At 39.3% G+C, this 20054-nt stretch overlaps 2 protein-coding genes across 2 annotated transcripts in view; one reads left to right on the forward strand and one right to left on the reverse strand.

Annotated features, from left to right (window-relative positions):
- Positions 1-4905, reverse strand: part of scn8ab (sodium channel, voltage gated, type VIII, alpha subunit b) — a 99933-nt gene extending 95028 nt beyond the window's left edge. Inside the window, exons 1-2 of the mRNA XM_051711323.1 lie at positions 4612-4905; positions 747-1084 (exon numbers count right to left, since the gene is read on the reverse strand). Coding sequence (XP_051567283.1) covers positions 747-1028 — 282 coding nt within the window. The 5' untranslated portion in view covers positions 1029-1084; positions 4612-4905. The remainder of the gene's footprint in view (positions 1-746; positions 1085-4611) is intronic.
- Positions 4906-10134: 5229 nt separating this feature from the next.
- On the forward strand, positions 10135-19307 carry LOC127448762 (putative methyltransferase-like protein 7A). The gene is made up of 3 exons (XM_051711609.1): positions 10135-10717; positions 11728-11813; positions 18862-19307. Exons 1-3 carry the CDS (start codon positions 10223-10225, stop codon positions 19007-19009), a joined length of 729 nt encoding a protein of 242 aa, XP_051567569.1. The 5' UTR covers positions 10135-10222; the 3' UTR covers positions 19010-19307.
- The last annotated feature ends 747 nt before the right edge of the window (positions 19308-20054 follow it).

Raw genomic sequence — 20054 nt, forward strand, 5'->3', positions numbered from 1 at the left:
GTTAATTAATAGAACCTTATTGTAAAGTATTACCAATATATTATACATTTATACACATCAGAGGCATGACTGCCTTAAATACAGGACAATATTGTACATTCTGACACTGGGAAATTTCAATTTTCCAACCCGATCACTTCATTGTATGTTAATAAATAACCACTCATCCAATGCCATTTCAAGAAAGGCTTAAAAAAGAAAACCTTTTCGAAAGCCTCTACTAATACTCTTTTTATCCACGAAGGAGGTCCAGTTAAAACCGGAATGCTTAAAAATATTTTGTATATAGTTTTTTCCAACACTTTAAAATAAGGAATGTGTAGACTATTCCAATTGTAAAGTAGTGAAATAACTGCAAAAAAAATGTAGAAAATACTTTATTTCTTAGAATATTTAGATTTTCAAGGCTTCACTTGATTCACAATACTGACCAAATTATAAATATGCAATATAAATAAATCTATCCATATACTTTTTTAAATTCTTATTTGCTATTATTACATCTATCTGTTCATTCTTCCAAATATATGTAGTATGCCGCATTGTTCTATTTATTACCACCACCCATTTTCCTCTCATTTCTTATTTCTCCAAACCTTTCCACCACACTCACACACACACACTCTCTCTCTCTCTCTCTCTCTTGCTCTCCTCTAGTTCTCTCAGATGCTGGAGAGCAAAGGATTTGGAACATTTTCTCTCTTAATTTACCAAAGCGAGGGCAAACATATTCCACCTGCACTCACTTTCTTGTTCAAATAGTAGGGGTCCAAGTCCTCCAGGGGGACGGCCAACATGTTTGAAGGGACGTCCCCATAAATGAAGGGCACGCTCTTCCCTGCTTCCAGGTCAGTGTTGGGCTTCGATTTGTTGTCATCATCGTCATCGCGGTGACTGCTGTCAGATCTCGGCTTGACAGGCTTTTTCTTCTTCTCCTCGGCAATACGCTTCTCAATGTTGGCCAAAGACTCTGGGGTGAACCTCTTGAAGCTATCGGGGCCTGGAGGTGCAAGCAACGGCGCAGCCATATTGTCATCCTGCAGCAGAGCCCTCTTTATTTAGAAGCCTTTCAGGACAGCCAGCTCTTTGAGGAGGAGGGGAGAGGGAAGCACCCAGACAGATGTAGGGATAAGAACAATGAGAAAAGAAACAGATGTTAGAATTCAGTTCTAATTCACCTGTCCTGAAAATTACGTAAAAAACAAATACAGTACATACATATAAACAGAGTTTTAAGTATGTGTGTTTAATTGCCAAAATTCCATTGAATTTAATGGCCTCTGTTATTGGTCATCCTCTTTTGCAGTTCTCTCTCTTTCTCTTTTTATTACTCTTACACTCCCCGCACACACACACACATGCATTCATTATGTCCATTAAGAAGTAGATGACCAAGCAGAATAATACCAAATGCGCTGCAGCACAGGAGGCTCCACCTAAAACGTGTGTGTAAGTGAGTGAGAGAGAGAGAGAGAGAGAGAGAGAGAGAGAGAGAGAGAGAGCAAGCAAGACTGTGCATTAGAGGGTAAGGTCATAACTGTATGACTGCCCTTATCAACCCTCTGAGATGACCTGCATTATCTAACTAATATTCCAATCCATGATGTAATCAAGCCTGTTATAAACAACATGTATTTAATAGACATATTCAGTCTGCCCCTTCCCAGCGAACAACAGATGAACAGACTCATTTAAGCAATCTCACTACACAGATTGAAATCGCTAAAGTTAATTGGGATGTTTGTGCATCACAAATCAGAGAAGATCCAAAGTTAGGAAGCCATACTTTACAAATATAATTTGTTTGTTTTTTTGGTCCCACTTTACTAATCATTTTCCTCAGACTAAACACTTGGCACACTATGCAAACTAAACTTTCAGGCTGTACTTCTGCCTGAAAAGATTATATCAAATGGAGGGTTTGTAAACAAGAGTTAATTTCATCAAGCTAATATTTGTTTTAGCACACACATCTCATTTGCAGGATGTTTAGCTGGTCAAGAGACTGCAGTCTTAACAAATGCAACAAACACAACAATGATGCCAACATTAATGAGTTGTATCTGTCATGTGAAGCATAACATGTTCTCAAAGGAACTTATTCTCCTGATTTCACAACGATCCCTAAGAATAAAGCACAGAAAGATCACATGTGCATTTGTGTATGAGTGTGTGTGCTGAGCATTTGTGATTTGACAATCTCAAGAAAAGTATGGAGAAAAATCCTGACTGCTTCTGACTGAGACATCTACGTAAATAACATAGAAAAACAAACAACAAACTCATATTAGTTCCAACTGCAAGGCTTTGTGGCACATTATTCGATCCATCAAAAAGACAGTTAATAAAGCAATAGGCCACTAGAGGCCATGGGTTACAGTGATTTTACCGCAGGAAAAAACCTCCTAAATCCTACTTAGCCATGGTAAAATCACTGTAATACCCAGGCTCAAGTGGCTAATTGCTTTCATAAAACTGCGGCAACAACAATATGAAATAGACCAAATTTTACAACTTGCCATGTTAATACAGAATGTGCAATGCTAGGTATGCATTTATATTCATTTTACAACAGCTTCGAACGCAGCTCATCCAATCAGAATTCAGGGTCGGAACTATCCGTTTTATAATATCTCATAAAAGCACCTCAGGACAGAGAATACTGATAATAAATAAATACAACAAAACTATCTGTGCTCCTTTGTCATTTATGATTGGACTGGTGATTAATTGGACAACATTTGGTCATTTTAATTTTAACTTTAACTGTGTCCAACTGGCCGATTAAAAGAATTGTTACTCTGCCCGTGTGAGGGTTCTAAAATGTACTTACAGTCTAATGTGTAAAATAACTAGTGTTCATTTAATTTCAGGAGTTTTGTGTATATCTTACTTCCTGTAATTAAATAGTATTATGTATATATCATTGTATAACCCATTGGCTCTGCTCTAAAGCTATCAGTTTCAGTATAGAACATTAAAAAACCTATTGGTCGCCAACTAGTTTGGACCTCAAAAGACTGAGCACAACAACAGAATGAGAATCATACTTTGGGCTTGAAAAGAGTCACCACAAAAACAGTATAGCACGATCAAACTCTTTACTCCAATCAAACAGAATTAGTTACACTGGCACTCTTTTTTAGCACGTCAATTTTTTGAACTGTTTCGAGCTATTGTTATTGCCGTTCTTTTGCAGATTAAAGGAATAGTTCATCATCTGTCCAAGAACATTCAGTATACAAAGAACTCCAGACAACATGAGTTGTGGAAAATCAGATGTTTTATACAGCTTTATACGGTTCGTGCCATTGAAGAGGCAAGTCTCTCCCTCACAGCCTCATTGTCATTCCCATTAAAATGTCTCTGCACAAACACTCCCCTACAGGCGCCACATTCTTTCGAATTAAAATAAATAAATAAATAAATAAAAAATAAGCGTCAACACTAACTGCTCTCTTATCATTTTTACAATTTTACAATTATCAATTTTACAACTTCGTTGCCATGACGATGTAATGTCAACAAACCCTAAAACGACTGTAAAAAATAATGATTTAAACAACATTACAGCTCAAATAATACATCAGTTTTAACAACTTTTATGAAATTATAAACTTTACATTTTCTGCCTTTAACCCCTTCAAAAATTGGCCCCATTCAATTCAATTATACCTCGATTTTTGCTTGTTTATGTATTTATTTTTATTTAAAAAGAAAAAAAGAAAAGGAGGGACTAGTCGAAATACATTTTTGTGGTAATCATCATTACGCCACAAATGCTGTCGATTGAGATTAATGTACTGAAAGCGGAATATTCCTTTAAGCCTTGTTGTACATGACTAACCGTTCTAGAACTTCACGTAGCAAAAAGCCAAGGTAGCGAAATAGCGTTCTCAAACTGACAACTGTCAAATTAACCGCGGCCCGCTGCCAATTATTATTATTATTTTTCGCTTTTTACAAGACAGGTGTGATTTCATGACACCTATTAATGTCATTTAATAAATAAATAAATAAATAAAATCGCTTACAGCACCACAGTCTCTTAATTATTTATAGGCTACTCCGAAAACTGATTCAGTAAAGTCAGCACATGCCCAATCAATAGTGAAGTGCCCACGGTCACGTGACATTGCTCTTTAAGACGAGCGACTTTTTAATCACTATTAAAATGATCGGCAGCTATAGCGACTATTTTCCATATCAATAACAGCCTGATTATACGAATGAAACAGTAAACAGTATGACGTGCGTTTCAAGTTACACGCGGCGGGCTTTATCCAACCTCCAAGTCTCCTTCCAGGGATACTGTAGAGACGCCTGAGCTCAAGGTGATCCATGAACGACACGCTGTGTCAGCAGAAAGACAGGCCCTGACAATACACATACAATGACCTTAACCAAATAACTGTTTTTTTTTTTTTTTCTTCTTAAGGTATAAGCTATGGTGTTTAACCATAATGTATTATATAAAACGATATCGTTTAAATGACACATGCTCCACTTTTCAAATGCCTCAAATGGAAGGTTAAACATCTACAAATTAAAACACATGCAAGCGAAATCTCTGAGAATATTTCGATACCAATTGACAGGTAGGCTACTTACGTGCCTTCAATAGCAAAGTCATTGCCTACTCTCGTGCCCGGTGAAATGTAAGTTCCGGTAGCATCGCAAAGATACTCCAACACCTCTCCGTTTTCAGCGCAGATAATTGTCGTCTGTTAAAAGGAATCGCGTAGGCTAAACCGACTGAAGTCCACTGCTTTCTTCAAGATGCCGTCGAATACTGGAGTCTTTAGTGGCGCTGTTTCAGCACTGCGCGAGCTCACGACTGTCCTCAAGGTGATGAAAAAAAAAATCCACATATTCTGCCTCAAGCCATCCAACATCCGGACTAAAACGTCTTTTCCGTATTTGATTTGATGCTTTTACCTAAATGCACAGTAGGCCAACATGGGGGTACATGGGGGAGGGGGTTGGGATAAAACTGTCACGAGGACAAACCTCCCCGGCCTATCCCGTGAGGAGAATAAAGGGCTTAAAATCTGAGTATAGCTCATATAAAAACTTAAACATATAGATATATCCTTGGAACCCCAAATGTGAGCTTGTTTGATTAAATTTGTATATATATGTTTGGCTACCTTAGACTGCGCCAACAGTAACAGCCACCTCCTGGGACAGGTCATTAAGGGAAACAGTCCTCGCCATGCCAAAGCAAATCACATTTGCCCCCCCTAACCCAGCATTTATAAATAATTAAAGTTTGTTTGCTGTAATTAAGGCAGCTGTATGTCCCGATTATGTACACGCGTGGGCCCATGCACTATCGCGACGTAAATACTGCAGTGGAGCTGACAGGAGCTCGTGTGAAGGCACGAGCCAGCGGATGAATCTGTGAAACATCCGTGAAATCAAATCTCAACGCCTCTGACATCTCAGACAGCCGTGCCTGTAATGTTTCATTATATGTCTCGAGTTTCTATCCTGGAAGGTTTCGTTTTCATTTGGATCGGAACGCTTCAAAAACATTTGGGACTCTTGTCCGCTCCAGCACCACACCCGTGCAGTCTGCCTGTACTCTCACTGATTTAACCCGCAACACCGCACATCATTCTGCTACGGTTTGGGGAGGAGAGTTTGAGAAAATGAGGGCGGTAGTCCCCGATTAAACGACAAAAACGGACACGCACCGATTCTAGGGAGTCCAGCCCAAATATGAATGGCGAGGGTGACTCGAAGGGAGGGGTAATGCAGGCGCAGGGGGACTAAAAACGGCCACATTAGTGATTTTGACATATTACGTTGCAAAATACTGGCATAAATTAAATTTGAATGCTGAATATTGCATTTTGTGTTGGTGTGTTTTTCTAACCAGAAAATATTTCTATGCAGTAAAGTTTGCGGCGGTCATACTTGCCTGTCCCATCGTATGCGTATATTCAACATTTCAACACACACACACACTAATGCTTCCAGCGCCAGGCCAAAACCCTCATTTACCTATGTCAGGCTTTATATGTTCGTTTGTGTACATTCCGTTTGACCATTGCTATAACTGTTAGTAGTGCCTAGTGTGTTAATGGATGTTTTCCTGCAGCAAGCCTATTCACATCTACGAGCAGAAAAGATGCTGAGCGAGAGAGACCGCTCTGCGGCAGATGAGTCCAGGTATAAGACACGCTCAGAATGGAGTATAAACATCTGAAGAAAAAAATACAAGACTTGCGCTGTACAGAAGATAAAGTCTACTTACATTTTCAGCATTAAGGGCGATCCATGTAGATTTCATGTGCCTAAGGATGTTTAAAAGACCCAGGAGAAACTGCGGATGTCGCCATATTGTTGCCGCTATCTTCCTTCCCAGTGCGTACGGCTAGCCTGCATAATTGATGACTCTCAGCAAATTGTTAGGGAGCGTCTGCAAGTACCCTACTTCCGACTTCCGTACTGACGGAGGGAACGCTGCAACGGAAGCGAAACAGCGCTATAAGGTAATATCAATCACAATGATGTTAGCTTAATTATTTTTACCACTTCTCAATAAAATTAATCTAATCTTCAAATTGTCTGATTGTCTAAACAATTGTTGAATTGTTTCAAAGTTGAATGTGTGTTGAAATGGAATTCACACAGTTAACTAAGGACTGTTAATTAATGAAAACTAATTACCTGCTGAAATTCGAAGAAAACAAGAATTGGTCAACAGAAAGGTCTACAAGCCAAATGCACAGAAAGTAAAATTACTTTACTTTCAGTATTGAAAAAACTGGAAAGCAATATTTTAACATGCAATTTTTTAATTAGTTTTGCACATGAAATACAATATTCTGTTTGTGAGAATTTGTATAAATGTTTTGCACACATAAGGTGCATTCAAAGTGGAGCCTCTTGCAACATAAAAAATCCAAAAAATGATTTGAAATGTTATAAATTAATTCAGCAGCTATTCTATGTTGCTCTTGGTGAAAACCCTTTACTTAAAAAAAAATGTTTTCATTTTAAAAGTCTATAGTAGAGGTTTGGAACTGTACATCACAAAATAGTTAAAGGTGTACTTGGTAATTTTTTGGTTCATGTCATCTTTGATCTACACTGGCACCAAGGGACGTTCAAACACAACAATTTTCATTTACCAAAGCCAATGTTAAAATTCACAATTCTACCATTAATAATTTAATTTATGAGGTAAAGTGTCCAAAAAGAGATCGATTACTAAGATTAAGCGAGCAGTATTCAGTTGGTCATGTGATTCTAACATGGCAGCCACCATGAGGGGATCCTCTCCATGTAGAATACAAGCTTTTATAAGATAAGATTCTGATATCACTGGAGTCTTCATTTCATGTGAGTGGTCATGATTTTATACATACATTTTAAAACAACTTGTTATTTTTGGGGGGGTTAAACTTTTTAAATGAGGAAAAAATTACTGAGTGCACTTTATATAAAACTTACGCTCAATCGACAGCATTTGTAGCATTATGTTGATTACCACAGAAAATATTTTCGACTCATTTATATAAAAAGCACAAATTTCAGTAACAGTAATGCACTTACATTGGAAGCGAATAGAGGCAGTTTATAAACGTTATAACGCACATTATTTTAAAAGTAGAGCCATAGATAAGGGCCTGGGTAGCTCAGCAAGTATTGATGCTGACTACCACCCCTGGGGTCGTGAGTTCGAATCCAGGGTGTGCTGAGTGATAACCACGCCACCACGAGGACCTAGTAAGTAGTGGGAATTGGGCATTCCAAAATTGGGGAGAAAAGGGGATAAAAAATGCAAAATAGAGCCATAAGACATAAACATTTTGCCTGTTAACATGATTTTCATGTGATAAAAATCGCTTACAGGGTTTATCGGTGTTGTGTCGTAATCAGTGGTGGAAAGAGTACTGATTTTTTTATTTAAGTAAAAGTACTGCTACTGAAGAAATAATTCACGTGAGTACAAGTAGAAGTACTAAGAAATATTATGACTCAAGTAAGAGTAAATAAGTAGTTTGCTGAAAAACTACTCAAGTAATTACATTACAATAGTTAAAACATACATGTTACTTTATGAAAATTATATTATATTTAGTATATATGCTTCCATTTTTAGAACACAAAGACATTTTTGTTCTTGAAAGAAACTTGTGCTTCTTGTAACCAAGGATGCATTAAATTGATAAAAAATAATGCCAAAATCATTAAATGCAAATTATTATTACAGTTTGAAATAATTGTTTTAAGTTATATTTATTCCATTTTTTTCTTTACCTGTGATGGCAAACATATACTGTCACCTATTCCTTACAAAAGCATTCTGAAGTGCTAATGAAGTTTGATAGTGGTTAAACATGTTCAGGCGGTTCCCTCATTCCTGCAGGAACGGCTCCTTTCCGGAATAAAATGAAATATGCAGAAATTCACAGTATTAAAGTTCTTGTATAGTGGCAGGACAGAAAGTCTTGGAGAAGCTAGGGAAGAGAGCGCAGCACGTTTTAGTTTATAAACAGATTTAGGGCTATAACTTTCTTCTTCCCAAAAATTCTGAAATATTATGTATTTTTTTGTGGAAAATTATTGTAGCAAAGTTGAATACTTAATTTTTAATCAACTCAAGTTAAAGTACTGTTATTTATTTAATACTTAAAAAAATTGAAAAATTGTACTCAAGTAATGTAACGAGAGTAGTTGTAATTCGTTACTTACCACCCCTGGTCGTAATGGCAACAAAGTTGTAATATTAGATATAACTTCACAATGAAAATGTTAGTAAACGATTTTATCCAACTGAAATCATGTTAACATATATACAGTAATGTTTACATTTTGAGCCTATACTTTTGAAATAATGCATATTTTAACATTTATGGACTGGCCCCATTCACTCCCATTGTGTCTGACTGTAAGCACGATTTTTGCTTCTTTTTTAAAAAAAAATTGATCTATGGAATTTTTTATAGGGAAATCAACATTATGCCATAAATGCTGTCGACTGAACATAATTTGTACTGAACCCGAAACATTCCTTTAATACGTTTATGATAATAAGTATCATCATGCATAAAATCCTATATGACACTTTGGTAATATGGGTGAATAAGTGTAATTTGAATCATGAGGTTTAGCTTTCAAAATAGAATGGGGATATTTCTACTTTAGCATATTTAAATCATATGCCAAATATCTCAACTACCATACTTCAACATACAAAACTCATTTAACAAAAACTTGTTTTCTAGAAAAACTGATTTAGAGTGAGGACATACACACAGAGTTTCCGGTGAAAGATTTTTGGTGTTTTGAGTGCAGTGGTCATTGCAGGAATAGTTTGCGTTGTGGCGTTGATTCAAGCATAATGGCAGGGGCAGTGTTGTTGAGGAAGTAGGTACTGAGTGATAAAGGGTGTCAGGAAATAGTTAATCTTCCTCTAATCCTTTTAGGCAGAGAAAGGAGTCAACAGCCTTAGACTTTCAGTCTACAGCCAACTCCCTCTTGTGGGCCACCTGAGCATCTTTATAGTCCTCACTGGTGAGCCTCAAGTGCAATGCGCCATCAGCAATGTCTATGTTTGGGCACTGTCCTTGGTGCTGAACCCCCACTCGTGTGTGTGCCAACTGGGGAACAGGGACCTCATCTTAACATGACATTGCCTGTTGATCTAAAAGAGATTAACAGAGCACATTTTTAATGTGTCTGTGTTTTAAATATTTTGGGATTGTAGTTCTGCAAGTATTACAGAAGATCACAGCTTCTTAAAATATTACCCTAAGCCTAATCTCAGTAAGCAAGCTTGAATCCTAATCTTAGTGACTCTAGAGGATCTTAGGGATAAGTGCTTTTCTCAAGTGGACAGATGTGTTTAACAGTTCATTTGGTCGGTCGTTATTAATTGCGCGCGATTTTAAAGTTAAATAATTATTAGATTACATTTTATTAAGAAATAGCGAAAGAGTCTGAGATTAAAAATGGTTCAAATCTGAGCTGGAAGTTAAATTAAATTTATGTAAAATCGCCAAAGAATCATCAGATCAAATCAACGTAGAAATTGCTGTTCTGTCTGATTCTTTATACCTGGACGCCATCTGTGGGAAGACTGGTGTACTGTTCGTCCTGTATATGCGTAGCAGATGTTGATTGGTTGGTTGTCACAAGGTTCTCGCAGCTACTACCCTCTCGTCTATTAAACGAAGCTTTTGGTGTCGCAGGTCAGTTGCTAAAAATGACGCTTTTAATGCACGCGTGCTGTTTTTTACTCAAAATCCTCACCCTCCCGCTGCAAGTTGCGGAGTCGGTTGGACTTTTGTCTTTCTACAAACGCGTCTTTCCTTTTATGATGTACAGAATCACGTTCTCGTACAATGGCAAAATGAACGACAAGAAACGGGAATTGTTTCAAAACTTGACTAAATTCAACCCTCCGAACGGCCCTCTGCGGATCTTGGAGGTGGGCTGTGGATCCGGGGCGAACTTCGAGCACTACCCGACGGGCTGCAAGATTATATGCACCGACCCCAACCCGCATTTCCGGAACTACCTGGAGAAAAGTATGTTGAAGAACGACCATCTTGTATATGACAGCTTCATAGTGGCGTCGGGGGAGAATCTACAGGCGGTGGAGGATAACTCAGTGGATGCTGTGGTGTGCACACTGGTTCTGTGCTCTGTCAAGGACACCCCCAAAGTTCTCCAAGAGGCGAAGAGAGTTCTGAGGCCCGTAAGTTGATGACAGTCAGCTATCAGATGTGATCCCGCGCTCTAGTGGATTTCCTTCAGGACATCTTTACATTTATGGAAATGGTCGTCTTAAAGGGATAGTTAACCCCAACATTTAAATTTTCTTATCATTTACTCACCCTCATGCCTTCCCAGATGTGTATGACTTTCTTTCTTCTGCAGCATACAATGTTTTTAGAAGAATATCTCAGCTCTGTAGGTCGGTTCAATGCAAGTGCATCGTGGCCAGAACTTTTATTTTCCAAAAAGCATAAAAAGGCAGCATTAAATCCATGTCTTCAGAAGTAATATGATAGGTGTAGGTGAGAAACAGTGTAATATTTAAGTCCGTTTTTTACTATAAATGTCCACTCACATTCTTCTTTTGATTTTGGTGATCGTGCCACCTACTGGGCAGGGAGGATAATTTATAGTAAAAAAATATTGATCTGTTTCTCATCCACACCTATAGTATTTCTTCAGAAGACTTGGATTTAGTCCCTATAGTCCTATGGATTACGTTTCTGTTGCTTTTACAGCCAATTTGGAGCTTCAAAGTTCATTTGCGTTGAATAGACCAACAGAGCTGAGATATTCTTCTAAAAATCTTCGTTTGTGTTCAGCAGAAGAAAGAAAGTCATACTTATCTGGGATGGCATTAGGTTGAGTAAATGATGAGAGAATTTTCATTTTTGGGTGAACTATCCCTTTAACACTCTGCCCTTATTTTCAGTGAGAGTAATGATTAATTGATTTTCTGGATCAGTCCATCTGAGAATAAAGGTCATTCAACAGATAGCATTGCATTAAATAACTACATGTGCAAAGCCATTTGTGTTTGTTTGGGGGTAAATGTCACCATACAGTGAATTGCCATTTCCAAAGCAACTAGAGAATGCTTTTCCAAAACATTTTAAACAAAATATCCCATACACAAACACGCACTTTGGGGGGCGAGAAATATGTTGCCAAAAATTTCAATGTTTTGTTTTGTTATTTTGTCTCTTTAAGGGTGGAGCATTTTTCTTCATTGAGCATGTGGCTTCTGACCCCTCAAGCTGGACTTACTTTTTTCAACATGTTCTTCAGCCATTATGGTAACATAAAAACACTGTTTATGTGTCATCACACTTATATTTTACTGTATCCACTGCATTTTACATGCATTCAGTATTATTATTACTATTATTTAGCTAATTGCTAAACTTTTAAACAGAAAGAAATATTAATTGTAGAATAGTATTTAAAAAAAATATAGAAACAGCTATTTTATTCTACAAATGGTCCTGGGTGTGCATTTATGGGCGCTGCCATGTTGAGATCATATGACCAACTGCGACTAGTACATTTTAACCGGATATTATTTTATATGAGGAGTCTACAAACCTCCTCTGCTCTACCATAGGAGAGAGTGTAATGGTCAACTTGGATCACATTAGTCTTCTAAAGGATCACATTAGTCTTCTAAAGGCCAAAGTACACGTGATGCAAATTTCGTCATCAGCACAGTCTGCGCAGACATTCCGCTTAAGCCAGAACCACACTAACAGACTCAAAACACGATTTGACCAGGGGGGCACACATGCTGACTTGTTTTGCTAAGATCTCGATCTCTTCAGTCAGAGGTATAACAAACTTGCCTATACAAAAAGGTGGAGGGGTGACAAAAATACAGATTTTCCGCAACTCTCTCTCTCTCTGATTCCCTGTCACTTGGAGCTCGCCGAAATAACAACAGGAGTACCACGTGAGCATAGGCAATTGTAATAGAGTGATTTCAGATGCATTATATGGAGTAACATACCTTGTGAGAGTGTGTGATTGTGTATTTATCCCCTCGAGGCTTGCCGTAGAACGTGTATGTCCATATTTAGCTTTCATTGAGTAAACAAATTATGGAAAAAGCAGGAATAACGCTTGGTGACAGAATCACTGCATGGACTACAATCAACGTATGTGATGATATGCAGTTGAGTGCGATGAAATCATTCAGATCAGCTTGAAATCTTTTCATTTCTTCAGTAAAAGAAGAAGCTCATTGGTCACTCAAAGAGAACACAAGAGCCCGCCCTGGTGACAAAATAATTTTTTCTGTCATGTTGTATCTTTTTTCCCACGCCTGGAACTTCCGTGTTCTTTGAAGGGCAACTCGGTCGACAGGGCACGGTCCAATCTGGAAAGTAGAAAAACAAAGTATACCCTGGTTTTAATGGCCCTGACCATTATATGTCAATGAACTGCATTCAGTGAGTGGCTCGCAGCAACTTGAAATGCTGCTGACTCCAGAGGAGGAGACAGCGGGCGAGTTGTGACATACAACGAGAGCGCAGACTGCCTTGGCGGTTGACATATGCTACCGTTGCCGTGTTGTCTGTCCGAACTAATACGTGCTTGCCCTGGACTGCAACATGGGGGGCGGCTGTGTGCCACAGCTGGGCGCTCGGGTGGAAAGGCAACCACTGGAGCGCCAATCCTGCAAGAAAAAAATCCGTGGACGGTAGTCGTGGTGACGACCGTACACATCGGGTATGTGACCCAGGGAGGAAGGAAGCCACTCTTTTGCTGAACTGTTGGGTACCGCAGCAACTTCGGCATGCTTCGAAATCAAACAAAAAGGCAACAAATGATTTTCCGTCCGGCCCTCCACCGGGAGTGAGTGGGTTCCTTCGTCCCTGAGTCGCCCGTCTCAGGGGCGCTTTGAGGACCTCCGTGGGTTCTTAGGCACCGGCTGTGAGACGGGTGGCATCTGCTTCCTGCGGAGGGCTCCACGCCGGGGCCGGGCCGAAGGGGCAGGCTGCGGTGGAGCCGGTGCAGTCACCGCAGGGGATGCCCTTGGCAACGAGCAGACGGGGTGCGGGATCTTGAGCCGCGCCCGGGCAGGATGTGCCGGATTGCCTCCGTCTGCCGCTTCACTGCCGAGAACTGCTGGGCAAAGTCCTCAACGGTGTCGCCGAATAGGCCCGCCTGGGAAATGGGGGCAGCAAGGAACCGTGTCTTGTCGGCCTCACCCATCTCGACCAGGTTGAGCCAAAGGTGGCGCTCCTGGACCACTAGTGTGGCCATCATCCGCCCGAGAGACCGCGCTGTGACCTTCGTCGCTCGGAGACGATCCCTTTGGGGTCCCCAAATCGCCCCCAGTGCTAGCCGCACTGGCCTCATACCCATAGGTAGAAGGACCGAGGCGGGGAGCCGCTGGAGTGGCTTGCTTTCTTACGAAAGCAAGCCGCGACCGCAACGTTGCCATGGTCATGTTCTCGCAGTGAGAACATGAACCATCCACAAACGCTGCCTCCTTGTGGGTCGCACCCAGACACGAAAGACAGCGATCATGACCATCCGAAGTTGAGAGATAACGACCGCAACCAGGAATAACACACAATCGGAAACTCATCTTTAAAAAGACGTTCCGTGTGTGCCGCTCTTTTAGAGAAATATATACTCTTTTAGAGGAGGAAAAGCTCTTTCAGAAAATATACTCTCTTGTTTTTCTGCCGAAGAGCCCAAGGGCGTTCTCTGCAGTGCACCAGTGCAGAGGAGGGAGAAGCTGCTGAAATGCGCCGTCAGATCCAGCAGAGGTGAATGAACAGTAGTATTCAGCTCAATGAGCATGACCGTTCGGCTCTGAAGAGAAAATCTGAATGTGTGGTTGCATACCAGCTCCTTTTATACCCGTATGTCCGGGGGAGTGGCATGCAAATACCACTCGCCAATTTTCATTGGCCTTTTATCAAAGACCAGAGGTGTCTCGGGCTCCCAAGAGTGACCCCTAGTGTCACTACATCGACACAACGTCGAGTGAGTGACAGATAGGGAACTGAGCGCCTTCTTTGTATCTTTCTGTGCTGGTTCCACCTAGCGGCTGGAGTTTGTTTTGTGGAATAACACTCCTTCGGGACAGTTGTGGATGAATCTGCTCATTCGTTTTGCTTATGCCTCCTATTGGATGGAGTTTGTTTTGTGGAATATTTTTTTGCAGGACTTTGGAAGGATTAGGTCATCTGCAGCACTTATGAAACAGCCGGCTCACTGAACATGTCCGAGGAAACGGAACTTTTTTAAAATGTATTATTTATTTATTTATTTTTATTATTATTATTATTATTTTTGTTAATTTATTTGTTATTTTTTGTGTGTGTGTTGGTTCCGCTAGAGGCTGGAGCTTGTTTTGGAGAGGAACACACCTTTAATCCAGTATGTGAATGAATCTACATGCTCTTTGTGTTTATTCTGCCTATTGGTTGGAGTTTGTTTTATAGATTTTCTTCTTTTATGTAATTCTGTCTCACAAAATTTGTATAGAAGCACCGGACTTGAGCAATCCAACGGCAAAGTTGTTGCAGGGGCTCTCATAGGTGTACATGGACTGTTTGAGTTTAGAGGGATGGACACGGCTGTCAAGCGTGGGGTTAATGCGCACGTTTTTCTTTTTCTGTTGTTTGATTCGGGGGGAAGTTCGGGGTTTGATTGTTGCACTAATGTTGCAATGTGATCTTTATAGTCTTGTTTTTGACATACAATCTTTTTTTTCTCATATGTCAAAATGTCAAATGTTAATTAGGGTGGATTGTCTCTCTCCACATGGAATGTTAATGGGTTGGGGCACCCCATAAAAAGAAGGAGGTTATTTATTTTCTTAAATGTAAGAAATATGATATTGTGTTTCTTAAAGAAATGCATCTTTCCCCTCAGGAAGCTGAAAAATTTGGAAAGATATAGGGTGGACATGTTTTCTTTAGTGCTGGCTCAAGTAAGAGCAGGGGAGTCACTACATTGTTAAGTAAGCATCTACAATTCAAATGTCTCAAACCGAGTAAAGATAAATTAGGAAGAGTCATTATTGTTTTAGCAGAAATTCAGGGGCAAAGGTTGATTTTAGCTCATATTTACGCACCTAACGTTGATGATCAAGTCTTTTTTATAGACCCTGAAGGGATGTTGCAAGCCGCTGGCACCCCTCATAATACTGGGAGGAGACTTAAATCTTTTGATGGACTCAGTCCTTGATCACAGTGAAGCAAAAGTGTGTAAGCCCCCTAGAGCAACATTGACGCTTCACAGGATGTGTAAAAATCTCTGTCTTACAGATATTTGGAGACTTGTGAACCCATCTGTTAGGGACTATACATTTTTTTTCATCAGTCCATAAGATTTATTCTAAAATAGATCTTTTGTTTTTTTTATATCTAAGTCCCTTATTTCATCTGTTGTGGATTGCTCAGTTGGAAACATCTTAGTCTTGGACCACGCCCTGGTGAGTTTAGAGGTGTTGCCACATACGGAGAAAAATAAATCATATAGTTGCCGCTTTAATGTATCGCTTTTGCAAAATCCTGAATTCCAACAAATGTTAAAGGCTGAAATCAGTGTGTATTTGGAGACCAACTGGTCCTCAGTATACTCTGTGAGCGTGGCTTGGGAGGCACTTAAGGCGGTTCTTAGGGGTCGGATCACACAGTATGCCTCATTCATCAAAACGTCCAAAGCACGAGAACTCGTGGAGTTGGAAGGGAATATTAAAAGTGCAGAGGCAGAGCTGAAGTGCCGAATGTCATCTGATGGCTACAGAGAATTGACCCAATTGAAATACAGATATAATACTATTTTGTCATGAAAGGTGGAGTTTTGGCTATTCAGGGCAAGACAGTCATACTTTGAGTCAGGGGACAAAGCAGGGAAGCTTTTGGCTAGATATATAAAGCAGAGAGAGTCTTTTTCTACCATTCCCATCAGTGAAATCTGCTGGTGGTGAAATTTTTAGTTCGGCCATTGATATAAATAATGCTTTTAAATAATTTTATCTTGATCTTTATAGTTCCATGTCTTCGTCTACGGATGAAGGTATTAGAAACTTTCTAGAACCAGTAGAACTCCCTAAACTGACGACTGAGCAAAAAAATTATCTTGATTCTGAGATAACCTTGGAGAAGCTTGCCGAGGTAATTAAGGCCTTGCCTACAGGCAAGTCTCCGGGGCCAGATGGCTTTGCCGCTGAATTTTTTAGATCTTATGCTACAGAATTGGCCCCACTTTTGCTAGAAGTTTATACAGAATCATTAAAGAATGGAAAGCTTCCGCCAACCATGACACAAGCCTGGATAAGTGTGATACTTAAAAAGGACAAAAATCCAAGTGAGTGTAAGAGTTACTGTCCAATTTCCTTGATCCAGCTAGACGTTAAAATACTGTCAAAAATCTCTTATACATATAGATCAGGTGGGTTTATTTGGGGCCGCAGCTCTTCTGATAACATTAGGCATTTCATCAATATCATATGGTCAGTGGCGAATGGTCAGACTTCGGTCACTACCATCTCACTTGATGCCGAAAAGGCGCTTGATATGGTAGAATGGGATTATCTTTTTAAGATTTTGGAAATATATGGGTTTGGTAATACTTTTATTGGATGGATTAAGTTACTTTATAGACACCGGATAGCAGCGGTACAAACAAATGGATTAATTTAAGATTATTTTACTTAGGATAGGGGCACCCGGTAGGGTTGCCCTCTTTCCCCATTATTGTTCTGTCTTGCCCTGGAACCATTAGCAGCCATGATAAGAAGGGAAGATGATTTTCCAGGGGTGATGGCGGGAGGTATGGCGCATAAGCTTTTGCTTTATGCAGATGATATTTTATTATTTGTTTCCGACCCTACTAGATCTATGCCTTGCCTCCACAGAATTATTCATTCCTTTTCTAAATTCACGGGATACAGAGGTAATTGGTCTAAATCCGAAGCTTTGGCTATGATAGCATACTCCCCGGTAACGGCTTTTCAACCAGGCGCCTTTCAGTGGCCCAAACAGGGCATTAAGTATTTGGGTATTTTATTCCCAGAAAATTTATGTGATTTAGTTAGTTAATTTTGACCCTATAATAAAAAGGTTTTTGAGCGATGTGGACAGGTGGGCTTTTATCTATTTAAAGATAAAACTACATTTATCTAAGACTGGAAAAGTTAATGTTATAAAAATGAATTGTATTCCAAAATTCAACTACCTACTACAGTCTCTTTCCATTGAAGTTCCCCTCTTTTATTTTAAACAATTTGATAGTATAGCTAAATCTTTTATCTGGAATGGTAAATGTCCTCGGATGCATTTTAACAAGTTACACAGACCAATTGACAAAGGTGGGTTAGGTCTCCCCAAGATTTTGTTTTACTATTATGCTTTTGGTCTCAGACATTTGGCGCATTGATCGCTTCTGCCTGAGAGAGCCCCTCCCTGGTTCTTTATTGAACAGGAGGTCCTTGCCCCATATTGCCATTGCAAAGTCTTTCTACCAAGCTGCCCGGAGAAGTAAAGACACATCCCGTTATCTCGCACATGCATTTAGTGTGGACAAAAGTTTACCGCGTGTTCAGTTCGGACATTTACCTAAACTGTTTGTTTATATGCGTGTCTTTTGTTATTTAATGTTTGACCACTGGGATGTATGTTGGGTGGAGGGGTGGGGGGCACATAATTGTTAAAAGTTGATTCCATGTATTCTTGTGTTGTTTGTTTAAATTTGTATATGGAATCAATAAAAAATTGTTAATAACAAAAAAGAATACATCAGTAAATGAACTTCTTTTTTTTGTGTGTGTGATACCGCATCTACGCCGATAGGTGTCAGCTTAACAGAAACACAAATTTTACTGAGTGCACCTTTAATTAAACGCAACAGTGCCCACCCACCTTTTCAGGCATCTGGGTTCCAAAAGTATATTTCCCATTAATTTGTTCCATAGGGTTTTCATAAACTCCTTCATAAAAGAATTCTAAGCCATGAACCAATAGCTTAGATGCCCATGTCATGGAATTGTCCACCCCCAACTCCATTAATTGAGGAAGAGTTGCTGTGTCGGGCTGGACAGTTGCTCAAAACAAACAAAATAGCTTCCTTATAGTTGTCTCTGCATATTAAGCTGGGATAGGAATATTTTAGCATCTAAACAGTTACACACTTCAGCTTAAAACCAGAATTCCTCCATTTAACATGACAATGACAGAATGCTGGTATCAGGGCATGTAGCCTTGACTAAAAGGAAGAGTAGAGCAATGGCCTCAGGAAAGATCACATGTCAATCCTGCAGAAAATCTGTGGACTCAAATAAAAAAGGCTTATAATTTGGTATTTATATGTATGTATGTTTGTCAGGTACTATTTTGGTGATGGATGTGAGACAACTCGTACTACTTGGAAGCACCTTGAAGCAGCTGGCTTCTCTGACCTGCAGCTACGACATATCCAAGCCCCTCTTATTTTCATCATCAGACCACATATTGTGGGTTATGCTGTCAAATAATGAGAATTAATTTTGCTAAAATTAAAAACTATCTCAAGCAAGTGTTCTTTTCTATTTCAACATCTTTTAAATATGTTTATATAAAAATTTGTGCTTTGAATTAAACAGAAAAATGCAATTTTTGTTTAATGTGTAAACAAAGAATACCAGTAATACAATTACACCTTTGTATGAATGTATCTTGTTGACTGTTCATCCTGTTTGTAAAACATTACTGCCAAGATGACACGATCAAAGTACAAAAAATAAAAAGTACAGGCAAAAAGTAAAATAATAAAACACTTCCAACTGGATAGAACAGAGGCATTTAAAGATTAATTCAATCTGGAAAATGAGTATGTTTATATTACTGTTCACTGTGCACAGCATGGAATTAATTGGAAGGACACAGTGCAAGGAAATTGCACCACACAGTCTACTTTGTGATCTGGGCATAGAAATTGCATTTATTTGTTGATGCAATTTCTTGTGATCTGGATTTAAGCCAAGTTTTGTGAGCTTGTGAATGCACAAAACAGCCATATTGCCATCTTGTGGCTAGGAGGAATGCACAGCCTAATCAGACATACACAAAGTTGACTACATTGTGCTTAGTTAAAGGGATAGTTCACCCAAAATTGAACATTCTCTCATCATTTACTCACCCTCATGCAGTCCTAGATGTCTATGACTTTCTTCTGCAAAACACAAATGAAGATTTTTAAAAGAATATATCAGCTCTGTTGTTCCTCACAACACCTCACAAGTGAATGGTGACCAGAATTTTGAAGGTCCAAAAGCATAAAAAGGCAGCATAAAAGACTCCAGTGAAAGACTCCAGTTAAATCTATATCTTCTGAAGCTATATGAGAAACGTTGGTGGGTGACAGATCAATATTTAAGTCCTTTTTTATTTAAAATGTACACTTTAATGTGGAAGTGACTTTCACTTTCACATTCAGCCACCTACTCGTTGGGGCTGGTCAAAGGTGGAGATTTATATAGGACTTAAATATTGATCTGTTTCTCATCCACACCTATCAAAACCATCGCTTCAGACGATATA

The sequence above is a fragment of the Myxocyprinus asiaticus genome, chromosome 12, assembly GCF_019703515.2.
Source record: "Myxocyprinus asiaticus isolate MX2 ecotype Aquarium Trade chromosome 12, UBuf_Myxa_2, whole genome shotgun sequence".
Lineage (NCBI taxonomy): Eukaryota > Metazoa > Chordata > Actinopteri > Cypriniformes > Catostomidae > Myxocyprinus > Myxocyprinus asiaticus.